The sequence below is a fragment of the Antechinus flavipes genome, chromosome 5 (genome assembly GCF_016432865.1).
Source record: "Antechinus flavipes isolate AdamAnt ecotype Samford, QLD, Australia chromosome 5, AdamAnt_v2, whole genome shotgun sequence".
NCBI classification, from domain to species: domain Eukaryota; kingdom Metazoa; phylum Chordata; class Mammalia; order Dasyuromorphia; family Dasyuridae; genus Antechinus; species Antechinus flavipes.
The window spans coordinates 234,902,885-234,915,956 of record NC_067402.1 but is presented as its reverse complement, the minus strand read 5'-3'; the positions used below and the strand labels follow the sequence as shown (position 1 = coordinate 234,915,956).

At 33.4% G+C, this 13,072-nt stretch overlaps 1 protein-coding gene across 5 annotated transcripts in view; it reads left to right on the top strand.

Moving 5' to 3' along the window:
- The window catches only part of CAPRIN2 (caprin family member 2), a 72,868-nt gene extending 61,723 nt beyond the window's left edge, over positions 1–11,145 (top strand). For 2 of the 5 annotated variants that reach the window (XM_051962779.1, XM_051962776.1), the window contains exons 16-19: positions 345–527; positions 2,267–2,367; positions 9,013–9,079; positions 10,091–11,145. In XM_051962779.1, the coding sequence (XP_051818739.1) occupies positions 345–527; positions 2,267–2,367; positions 9,013–9,079; positions 10,091–10,659 (920 nt within the window). In that variant the 3' untranslated portion in view covers positions 10,660–11,145. Of the gene's footprint in view, positions 1–344; positions 528–2,266; positions 2,368–3,713; positions 3,824–9,012; positions 9,080–10,090 lie in introns of those variants that run through there. The other 3 variants (XM_051962778.1, XM_051962777.1, XM_051962781.1) reach the window with 3 other exon arrangements.
- Positions 11,146–13,072: the final 1,927 nt, after the last annotated feature.

The following is a 13,072-nucleotide window of genomic DNA, read 5'->3' as shown; positions in this document are numbered from 1 at the left end:
AAGGCATCACATTTATTAGCATTGGCCTTTTGCTACCTTAGAAAGCTTTTTTTTTTTTTTAATCTGAAATAGTTATAGTGAATAGAGTATTGGACTTGAAGTCAGATCCAAAGTCCATCCTATTGTGATGGTGTTACAGCATGTTATATACCATAATTTTGTCAGATACACACACACACACACACACACACACACACACACACACACACACACAGAGTTAACAGTTTTTGTTTTGTTTTCTCCCTCTTGGTAATTTTAGTAACAATAGTTCAGCAATTCGCAACAATATTCATATTTTTGGATTCTTAACTCTTGGTATTCTCGTGAATCTTCTCCTTATATAGCAAACAATCAACCTGATGGATCAATTCAAGTAAGCAGTGGTAGCCTTGCCTTTTATCCTGCACAGACTAATGTGTTCCCCAGATCTACCCAACCATATCTTAGTAATCGAAGTTCCATTAAAGGATGTGTTCGTAGTGGGAGATCACTGATAAATTCCTTTCGCTCCCCTGGTGGGTATAAAGGTATGGTTTTTAAATAATGTTTTTGTTATGCTTCATTTTTTTTGTCTTTGGGTTTTTTTAATATTTAAAAAAATTGTTGTCATTTTTTTTCTTTAAATCTTATAAATATATATAATAATATAATAAATATATATAATACATAATAAATATAACAATATAACAATATATTATATATAAATAATGTGATATAATTATAATTATAAAATATATAAAAATATATGATGAATATATAAAATAGAAATAATAGAAATATAATTTATAAATTATATATAAATATAAAATCTTATAAAATACCTTTGAACAGAATAAACTCAGACTTTTACTGGCTCCTTCAATCTATTGAGAGGCAAAATATTTGTTTCTTCATCAATCCTTTGGAATCAAGAAGAATGCATTGATCTGAGTTCTGACGTTCCATATTATTTTCTTTTGCATTATTTTAATGATTGTGTATGTTCTCATGATTCTGTTTCCTTCCCTCATAAAACTTGTCCCAAAAGTTTCTCTGAATTCTTCATAATTAAGTATTATGGTGTAATTACATTCATATACTCTTGATTTTTTTTTCAGTCATTCCTAATGATCATGTACTTGGTTGCCTAGTTTTTTTTTTTTTTTTTTACTTTCCTGCCTTAAAGAGTCCTGTATAGATTTTATCAGATTCATATTGTCTTGAATTTTTTTATTTATCTTTATAGATCTTGTAAAATCAGGATATTTAAAGAATTTATAATTTATCATATATGGATATTTAAAGAATTTATAATTTCTCATATATTTATCATATATGAGAAATTATAAATTCTTTAAATATCCTGATTTTAAAGGAGTATTTATAATGTTTCTAAAGATATGTGACAAGTCTTAAATTTTTTTTTAGAATAAAAAAGTTGATTATATTATTTGATACAGGAAAGATTGCCCATATTTTTCTGGGACAGGTATTTGTCTCTGTTCTATGAGAATTTAAATATTTTGCTAATTCTTGCTTCTTGAAAACCCTTTGTTTTGTATAATAAGTAAATTTAGTGACCTTAGTGATGAAAATATTAACCATGTAAAGCAATCTGAGGATCTTCTAGACATTTTTGGTGACTTTTTCAGGAGTGGGCAAACTGTAGTTATATGGGTCAAATACTAATTGACCAGGAGCTAAGAATGATTTTTGTGTTTTTAAATAAAATTATATTGTATTTTAAACTGTAAAAGCCATTCTCAGCTCACAGACTGTAGAAAAGTGGGCTGGCTTTGATGCTCAGGCCATAGTTCAATGACCCATAATTTAGATTAATGAACCTATTCCTTAATAACTCATTCATTTACCTATTAATAAACCTATTTTATTTTATTCCTAGATAAAAAATAGTAAAACATATAACTTGTTTTCTTTTGTCAATTTATGAAGATAGATCTAAATTTTTTTTAATAATAATAACTTTTTTTGTTCCAAATATATGCAAAGACAGTTTTCAACATTCACTCTTGTAAAACCTTGTGTTCCAAATTTTTCTCTACTACTTTCTTAACTACCTCTCTTTCCCCTAGACAATTAGCAACCCAAAATAGATTAAACATGTGCAGTTCTTCTAAACATATTTTCATATTTATTATGCTGCATGAGAAAAACAGATCCAAATTTGTAATAACAACAAAAAAAATTTAAAAGCTAAGGTAAATCTTTTCAGCAAAGGAAAGAATAATTTAAGAATTGTTAATAATGCTAATATTTAACTTTTTAGGTTTTGATACTTACAGAGGATCCCCTATTATTGCCAATGGCAGTTATAGTCAGCTGCAGTTCCAAGCTAGAGAATATCCTGGCACACCATATTCCCAAAAGGTAAGGAAAGATACATAATGGCTCACAGTGGTAACCACACTAGAATATTTTTATCTTATTTCTTTTTTTCCTTTTTCTTTTTTTCTTTCTTTCTTTCTTTCTTTCTTTTTTTTTTTTTTTGGTGGGAGGTGGGCAATGAATTTGGAGTTAAGTGATTTGCCCAAGGTCAAATGATTTCAGAGTCACTATTCACTCTGTCCACTATCCACTGTGGCATCTAGTTGCCCTCCACACTAGAATATTTTTTTTTAAAGCCATTTCTCAAGAATGGAATGTTTCTAAAACATTGTGTGATATTTGGGTGACTGCTTGACAAAAAGTTCTTCAGATATGTCAGACTATAAATCCTATACAACAAAATATTATTTTTAGCTTATGCCAAAGTACATTTATCAAGAGTCTGCTATATGCTATATCAAACTACATGCTGAAGAAGACAAAATACTTACGTAATGTTTTATTAAAACTTATTAAATACTTTTTGCAACATTTCTAGAATCACTTCTGCACAAATATAAATCATATTTTTTATGTAAAGAATTTGTAACCAGAAGTTAATTTTTTAAGCCTTACTGTTACGGAGCTTAGTAAACATTTTAAACAGCTAAATATAACAGTGTTGTAAAATGTTGGAATAACATTTAAGAAATTTTAGGTTCAAATTCTGCTTTTGACTCTTTACATGACTAGCAAGTCAATTGCATGTGCTTTAGGAAACTCCCTAGAACCTCTCATGAGTCTTAGGTTATGATGTGCATTAGTGTGAAGGAGGAGAAGGGAAGCATTTTCTGCTCTGATCACATTTCTTTCTTTATTATATAGCTAAGTTCATAAGAGTAGTATACAAGACATTTATATAGAGATAGAGATCTATTATCTATCTATCCACACTTTCCCTTCCCTCTTTCCTCTCTTCCCTCCCCTCCCCCCCAACCTGCCATATATATATAGGAGGTGAAACTACTGAGTTTTGTGGAGATAAGGTCATTAGTGCTGGACTTTGGGAGTCAGGCCAAAGGGGTTTACATTAGAATTGGGTTTTGAAGGATAGGTTAGAATTCAACAGACCTTCTAGATTTTGTGAATCTAGTAAACAAAGGCATTGAAGCAGTTGAAATATGTATGGGAGATGGCAAGTGATCCAATTTGATATGAGTATGGGGAAATGAGAAATAAAAGTATCTGGAAAGGCAGAATGGTGCCTGATTATGGAGGACTTTTTTTTTTTTTTAAATAATAGCTTTTTATTTTCAAAATACATTTAGAGAGAATTTTCAACTTTCACCCTTGCAAAACCTTGTGTTCCAAATTTTTCTCCCTCTGTTCCCCCCATTCCCTTCCCCTAGATGGCAAGCAATCAAATATAGGTCAAATATATGCAATTCTTCTAAACATTTCCACATTTATCATGCTGCACAAGAAAAATAAGATCAAAAAGGAAAAAAATGAGAAAGAAAAAAAGAAGCAAACAACAACAAAAAAGGTGAAAATACTATGTTATGATCCATATTTGTTCCCTTATAGAGGATTTTGAATGCCATATAAGGAGTTTGAACTTGGTAGTGAACAACTTAAGTAAGAACCATTGAAAAGTTTTGTGCAGGTTAATATCAAGTTACTTGTATAAAGGAGGTGAGATTGCAGTATTAAGAAATTAAAAAATGGTTTTATGTGGGAAGCCAGATCAGTAATCCTGGTAGATGGTAACAAGGGCTTGGTACAGTCAGCAGAATTGTTTCTTTCCTTTCATTCTTCCTTCTTTCACCTTCCGCATCCAAAGATAACACTCTGGTTTTTTAATATGGAAGATTAGATGATTAGTGATGCCAGGAATAGAAATGATGTAGGCAGATATGAACTGGATTTAGGGAACAATATAAGTTTAGCTTTAGGAATATTGATTTTTGTGGTGCTGGTGGGATATAAGTTGTTACTCATTTTTTTCTGTCATGTCCAAGTCTTCATGACCTTATTTTGGGAATTTTCTTGGCAGAGATACAGAAGCGACTTGTTTTTTCATTCTCCAGCTCATTTTACAGATGAGGAAATTAAGACAGATATTGTTAAGTGACTTTTTTGTGGATCACACAGCTAGTAAATGTCTGAGACTGGATTTCAATTCAGAACAATAAGTCTTCCTGACTCCAGACTTGGCACTCTCTCCACTGTGCCACCTATCTGTCCTCTGAGACTTAGGTAGAACTGGTCTAGAGGCATTTGAAGATATGTGGGTCTGAAGTTTGAAAGAGATATATTAGAACTGGTGACAAATTTAGAATCATCTGGGCAGTGATGATCATTTGAGGCCATAGTAGTTAATGAGTTCACAGTTGTTACTTTACCCTAATTCTTAAAACCCTCCCTCTCCTTTTGGAAAAGACAGAGTTTTGTGAAACAATTCATTGGAGTGAAAATAATTTGCAGTAAATTTCTCTCTCTATCTCTTTTTTTTTTTTTTTTTCTGAGGCAATTGGGGTTAAGCCCAGGATCGTATAGCTAGGGAGTGTTAAGTGCCTGAGATCAGATTTGAACTCAGGTCCTTCTGACTCCAGGGCCAGTGCTCTATCCACTGTGCCACCTAGCTACCACAAGTTTTTCTGATATAGGTTTAGTATCCAAGTTTTATAAGGAACTAATACAGATTTACTAACATAAGAACCTTTTTCAAATTGACATATCAAAGGATATGAACAGGCAGTTTTCAAAGGAAAAAATGCAAGCTTTCACCTGTCATATTAAAGAAAATATTCCAAATCACTAATTGCATTGATAATTTTAAACTAAATTAAAATTGCATTTTAATTTGCATTGATAAAATGCAAAATAAAACAACTCTGAAGTTCTATTTCATACCCATTATATTAGCAAAAATGAGAAAAATGAAAAATGCTGTATTGGACTAAAGAGGAAATGGGCACATTATTCACTGCTGGTAGAATTGTGAAGCAGATCAGCTATTTTGGAAAACAGTTTAAAATTATGTCCAAGTGATTCTTAAATTTGTATACTTTCCAACCAAGAAATACTACTACTAGATCTATATCCCAAAGAGATTAAAGAGAAATGATGAGGCAAACCTCTCTCTGCAGTGCAGAGAGTTGTGGGAACCCCTTCTGGTCAGTGCAAGTCCAACGTGAAAGAATTCACAAACCCAAAAAGTTAGACTGGCAAAAAGAAGTTTATTGGCACTGAGAAGTCAGCCTTTGCTAGGAAGACTGACTTCCCAGTGACAAAGACTGGCAGAGAGATAAACAGGCATGTAGAGAAATCCTGGCAGAGAGATAAAGAGGCTAACACTATGTGGTTCAGAAATGGTGAGGGGTCACCATTTAATAAAAAAAGTGGAAAGATCTCTAGAAGCAAAGCATCCATCCCAATGAGCAGACCATCGAACATGGGGGGCAGGGTCAACACTTTTAATCTCTAACTCAAATACCTCATCCCACCACTGACCCTCATACTCATTGGCTGAGAATCTTGCATTCTAAACACAGCAACTACCCAAGAAATTGAACTTGACCAATAAGTACATAGTTGCTCATGATGTCATGGGAGAATAGCAGGAAGGGGGACTTAAGTATACCCTTGACTCAATCTTCAAAGTCCTTCAGACCTACTCAAACTTTGAAATAGATGAAGCCTTACTCGATTTTCACAACTGTCTTGAAAGATCTCATCTCATCTTGTTCAACACTGAGAAGAGGGAGTCTCTTCACAGCAAGCAGGGTCCTGGCAGGCAGCTGTGCCAAGGAGAGAGAAGTTCCTTGACAAGGCATGGTCCTGCTTTTGGGTCTCTGCAAAGAAATGAGCCCCAGATTGCATGTTTTTTAAGGAAATCTGAGACTGAAGTTTCAACCAAACAAGATTCCCTCAATGCTGTCACTGCCCCCAGGCCTAGATTTCCCTTTGAATGAGACCACTTACTGGGACTTGGTCCTGAGCCAATTTTCAGCTAAATGAGACCACTTAAGTTTGGGCTAAGTAGGAGTGGTCCTGGACTCAAATCAATAGAGGGTGTAACTAGTCCCAGGAAGATAACAGAATAAAACCACTTTATCCTGATTCCCTGAAGTTAGGGCCTGTCCCTAACTTGAGGAGAGTTTCTCAAAAGTTGCCCCCAAAGTCAGAGGACAACTTCAGGGTTCTCCCCATCACAGCTACTAAGCATGATTTGAGATACTTGATGATAAAACATGCTACCCATTGCCTGTCAGGTTGTAATGCCAGAGAAACTGAGCAAGACAAAGATTAGAGACCAATTCACTAGTTTATTAAATGAAGAGATATACTGAGACCAATGGATCCATTGCTGGTCCCAGAGCTGGACGAGACTATCATCTTAAAGAGTCCAGCACTTAAGTATCAGAGGGCAAGCTTTTTTTTATAGGATAACAAGAACAATGACATGATAGGGGAGGTATCTGGATGGGGATAACCTAATTGGGGGGGAGGCCCCTGGGATGACACAATAGAGGGAGGTACTGGAGAGGTTACTGATATTGACATCTAAAATGGATAAACCTTTATCCTGTCAAACATTAAGAAGGAATGTCTATAACCTAAAGATATAAAACCTTTATCTCATCAACCATTTAAGAGGGAATGATTATAGCCTGAGGTTTTGGGACAGAGCAACTGAGGTAGACTTTTATCTCATCAAATATTAAGAGGGAAAGGTTGTAACCTAAGGCAGAGTAACTAAATAGGACTATAGGGAAACTAGGCAGGACATCAAAAGGGTGTGGCACAACAAGGTGGTGGACTCCACATCAGATGAAACAAATTTTTTGAATAAAGCTCCCTGTGTAATTTTTCAGCTCATGTTTGTCTCAATGATTTTGGTTTTTTTTTTTTTTTTTCCCCTTTTCTAATGGTGGGGGTGAGAAGGAAGAGAGAAAATAAATGCTTCTTAATTTAAAGATAAAAATTTTTCAGTGTTCTGGTTTTGTTTTATTTTAAGTAACTTAAGTTCTAAGGGATTAGAGCAAAAGTCTGAGAAGGAGAATTATAAAGAGGAGAAATGAGATTTTCATTTCTGAAATCAAGGAGATAAGAGCTTTCCCCAGAACCAAATAGCCTGTAATTAGCCAAAGAAAGGGAAAAGAGGCAATTGAATAATGCCTTTTACTTACTTATAAGGTCAGTAGTGAGCTCTTCAGTGTAGAACTTTAGTGATAGAAAAAGAAGCTATATTGTTAGAGGCCAGAGGAATAGTGAAAAAATGGAGCATACTTTTTCATTGCAAAATAACTTTTTTAACGAAGTTTAATAGTGAAGGATGAAAGTTGGATTTTGTAACTAAATGGTGTTGGAGGTTGAAGGGAAAGATTTTTAAGGTAGAGTAACAAAGTATATTTTTGTATGAAGATAGGAGTTAGTTGAGAGAGTTAGGATAACTTTAACGGGTAGCTAGGTAGCACAGTGGATAGAGCACTAGCCCTGAAGTCAGGAGGACCTAAGTTCAAATCTGGCCTCAGACACTTAACACTTACTAGCTGTGTGACCCTGGGCAAGTCACTTAACCCCAATTGCCTCAGGAAAAAAGATAACTTCAGCATCTTCCTCTCGTTCATGTAAAAACCTGGAGAATACAGAATGGGTTTAGGAATATAGTAGAACTATTAGTAATGTCTCACCTAGAAAAGTTATGTGATTTGCCTGAGTTCGTAGAGTTAGCTAGCTGCAGAAATGGGATCCTATTTCTCTCATTCTAAAATCTAGCAATCTACCAACATTATTTCTCTTGACCATTGATCATTTTACTGAAGCATGGCCCTTAGTTTTCATCTATATATATCACTAGACTACTCTCTTCCTAATTTGTCTGGGGCCTTTTACCTGGGTGATTTTGAACAAACCTTTTAATCTGTTTGGGCCTCTAATCCCTTATTTATAAAATTAAATGATCTGTAAGGTTGCTGCAACTTAGATCCTAGTTCTAGATCTATTACTTTTAATAGATAATATTTTGTATATTAAAAAATAAATCAGATTTCATACCTCTCATAAGTAGAAGACATAATTATGTCTTTGGATTCTTTTAAAACTTCCTTAAAGAATCCACATTTTCATCACTTTGGCTTTTATTTGAAATGCCATCTTATCACTAGATTTGTGCCTGAGGCTTGTTCACTTTTTGCTCTGCCTTCAAGAAATTTTAATTCTTCTGCCCTCACATGGTGAAGAATGTGACATATAATTAAATTGTTAAGAGTATTATGTTGTTTTGATTTTTAATAGAGTAAGAGTACCTAACTACTCAGTGTATAACTACAAATACCAAACTACTCAGTTGAAAAAGACAGTAGACTGCTTCTGAAATACCCGTTTTAAATATGTACATATATATATGCTATTCTTTGTATATTAGTTTAGATATCCATGTGTTGGAGGATGTGTAGGTGTATGTGTATGGTATATACAGATAGAAAATCTTGACTTCTTGAGAGATAGTTTTCCCCAAGCTATAGAAAGGTAAAAATTATTATTCAGGGTAATCTATAAGGGACTGTTGTAACCATTTCGATGGGACAAAAACTTGAGCTAGTTACTAGACTTGTGAAACAAGTTTCTTTATTATATTGTATTTAGGGGGACAACTAATACAAGTATTGAGGTCAATATTGTGATGTTTTCCTTTTTTAGGATACTAATTTTCAGCCATGTTATAAACGAGGAGGACTTTCTGGTGGTTCTTGTACAAGTTTGAGAGGTGAGTTGTCCTGGCACTAAAATATTAAAAAGTCTGAAAGTTTCTGGGTAATTAATAATCACTTTATTCATTAGGCTAGCAAATAATAAATTTAAGTCAATAGTTTCTCCCAGTAAACAAAGACCCCATGTGAAGGTTGCCAAATGTTTAAATACTTTGGAAAATGGGGTGTCACATGATTTGAAAAGTCAACTCTTGATTGATTAAGAATTTATGAGAATGAATATTATGATGAAAGTGGACTTTTTCTAATGATGGACTGGGGGATATGAGTTTTATCTTGTCAGCTTCCTAAATTATTCTGCCTCTGGCAATCTGTATAAAAGTATTTGTTCTCTACCTCTTCCTATTTAAGTTGAATCCTTGCAAGACTGGGCTTTGAATGAGAAAGCAAGAAGTAGTTTCCCTGGGTTTCATGTATTAAAACTGGTTATTAACATAATAAGAAAATGAGAAAATAGTGCTTAGCACTAGGTACGAAATAGTTATTTACCCTATATTCCAAATTTGTAGATCTTGTTTTCCTTTCAATTAACAATTGTAGGATCATGAATTTAGAAGTGGAAGGGAACATAGTCACTATTAGCTAACCTTATGACCATGATTAAAGAACTTAACTCTCTTTAATCTTCATTTTTTTATTAGTAAATTGAAAAGTTAAAGTTTTCTTTCAGCTCTTGTTCTAAAATTGCGTATTGGTAGATCAAATCTTCCATTCAAAGAATGCTTAAATAATGAGTTAAATAATTGTGGCACACCAGAATATATATAAATGTAACAGTATAAAAATATTGCCAACTAGAATAATGTTTGTTATAAGGAAATAATTGTCCTTCAAAGTCTAGCCATATATATCATAGGTGTATTTGCATGTTTCATTTATAGAGATGCACAATTCAGCTCAAAATATATGTGCAACAGTAGCCAACTGAGATCTAAACAAACAAATAAATAAAAGGTTAAAGCTAATTGCCTCATTACAAAACATTCAATATTCCTAATACTATATAGCAGGGTGGAGTGATTCTTCTCAGGTGAACAGTCCAGAACGAGAAAATGAAACCTTCAACAGTGTTGACTCTGGACAAGGAGACTCTCGGAGCATGACCCCTGTGGATGTGCCAGTGACAAGTCCAGCAGCCACCATATTGCCAATACACATATATCCTCTCCCCCAGCAGATGAGAGTTGCCTTTTCAGCAGCCAGAACCTCTAACTTGGCTCCTGGAACTTTGGACCAGCCTATTGTGTTTGATCTTCTTCTGAACAACTTGGGAGAAACTTTTGACCTTCAGCTTGGTAGATTTAATTGTCCAGTGAATGGTACTTACGTTTTCATCTTTCACATGTTAAAGCTGGCAGTGAATGTTCCATTATATGTCAATCTGATGAAGAATGAAGAAGTTTTAGTATCAGCTTATGCTAACGATGGTGCTCCAGATCATGAAACTGCTAGTAATCATGCAATTCTTCAGCTATTTCAGGGAGACCAGATATGGTTACGTTTGCATAGGGGAGCAATTTATGGAAGCAGTTGGAAGTATTCTACTTTTTCAGGATATCTCCTTTATCAGGACTGAAAACCTACTATAAATTTTTATTAGATAAAGCTCCTTATGATTGGGGATCAAAGGAGAAACTGATTATTCACTTATGATTGATTTAATAGAAAAATATTATTTCTGGAGGAATTAGGTATACTATTTCTTTTTTCTTTTCATCTTCCACTTCTTCCCTGCCTTCCCAGAAAAATCCTAAAGTTGAATTACTAACTCAGCATTGTTCTAGCAATTCATAAATTGTGATGCAGCCTTGCTAGTAAAACTGTAAATGTATGTTATTTGCCTTGAATCTTTAAAACTGTATCAATGTCCAAGCTTACTACACTCATTGCCTCAATTTCAGTAGTTACAATGCCTTGTTGTGCCTCAATAAAACAGTAATCTGCACTGTAGTTTTGCTGCTTAATTGAAAATAGATTTTTGGTTTTGATTTTATAAGCTATTTGCAACTATTAAATAACCACAGGGAACATGTATTGGAGTAAAATGTGATATTGTGATTGACTTCTCATTTTCTAAGTGAGTCTGTATTGAGCTAAAATCATTTCCAACTTTTATATTAACCACATGGATGGACCCACTAACCTAGGCTTAAGACAATAACTAGCTGTATGACCAAGGCTAAGTCACTTAACCTTGCAGAACTTGTTTTCTCATTTTGCAGTATTTGTACTACCTACCTCATAATATTGTTGATTTTACAAACCTTAAAGTTCTACATATTAGTAGTCAAATATTACTAATTCTCCCGGCAGTGATTTCTATGGTTGGTTGTAGTCTTTGTGTAATAAATTTTTCTAAAGCATAGGTCTGACAATATCACCCCCTTATTCACTAAAGTGATTCCCTACTTATGTTGGGCTTTTAAAGTTCATTATAACCTGGCTTCCCATCTATCTTTAGCTTTTTTTTTTTTTTAATATACCTTAATCCCTTCCACATGCTCTGCTATTCAGTAACATTGTTTCTTTGTTGTTTCTCAGATAAGGTAGTCCCAACTCTAGATTGCATTTTTATTGGCTGTTCTCCATGCCTTGAAATCTCTCTCTTCTTCCTCATTTCTTTATAATAGATAATATGATCACGTGCTAAACCACTGGCTCAGTTTTATAGGAAATACTTTTACAATCTTATTCTATAAGCCCCAAATCAGTACCTCTGATAACTTATTTGGGAATGGACCAAAAATGTATAAATACAACTTTTACCTATCAATTCCGATATAGTCTTACTTTTTTTTTTTTTTAAAGCACTCTAAGTTTGATTTGTATTGTAGAGCCCCTCTAACTTTTAGAGATTTTGAGTGAGCTCTATAATTAGTTGGAATAATTAAAGAATGGGAATTGGGTAACTTTGCAGTTGATAGCTACCTTGACACATCTAACTTTCCAGGAGCTTAAATGACTAAATTTATATTACTCAATTTTTTTTTTTTTTGTCTTATATATGCTTATGTTGGTTCTTTGAGTTGGTTCTTCTAGTCATTTTTATTCTGAATTTGAAAGATTCTTAATTTTGGAAGATGAAATAGGGGTAGCTAAATGGCACAGTGGATAGAGTACTAACCCTGGATTCAGGAGTACCTGAAATCAAATCCAGCCTCAGACACTTAGTAGTTGTGTGACCCTGGGAAATTCATTTAATCCTGATTGCTTTAAAAAAAGAGAGAGAAAATGAAAGAGACTGTTCATTAAGTTTGACATACTGATTTCCAAATTTTATCAATTCCTTCATGACTTTTCCTACATTTTATTTCAAATAAAATCAACAGTTCATTAAAATTGATTACATTTAAATATACAAAAATGAGACAATAGACTTATTGGGAAATACTTTATAACTTGCTTATTTATAAGAAAATTCACCAAGTATTAATGTAATGAGGAGGCTTGCTTTTTTTGACTGCAAAATGTTCAGTGTTATTAATTTTACTATTTAGCACTTTTGCAACCACTAATTGAGATATTCTTTATAGATAATTATAAAAATTTGAATCAATTTGTTTGCTAGACAGATTATTCATCCTTAGCCAGAAAGTAATATTATCAGGTTCAAACACTTGTTTCAGTATACTAACATAAGACAATTTGTTCAGAAGGAATAAAATTAGATATATCATTTGTTCATGGCAAATGTGTTCCTTATCCATTCATAGTTTAAATGAGAATTGCTTCTGTAGAATAGTCAAATGAGTTGTGAGCATATTTTCTATCTAATCTGCAGAGTAGATTTTTTTTTAAATTGAGAAATATTTAAAAATTCTGGGATAAAGTTATCTGTATTTCTTAATATTCATACAATTAAATTTTTTTTTTCTGGATGATAGTAGAATGAGAACGTAGGATTGATTTCAAGTATTCTTTTTTTTTTTGGCTGGGACAATTGGGGTTAAGTGACTTGCCTAAGGTCACACAGCTAGGCAGTGTGAAGT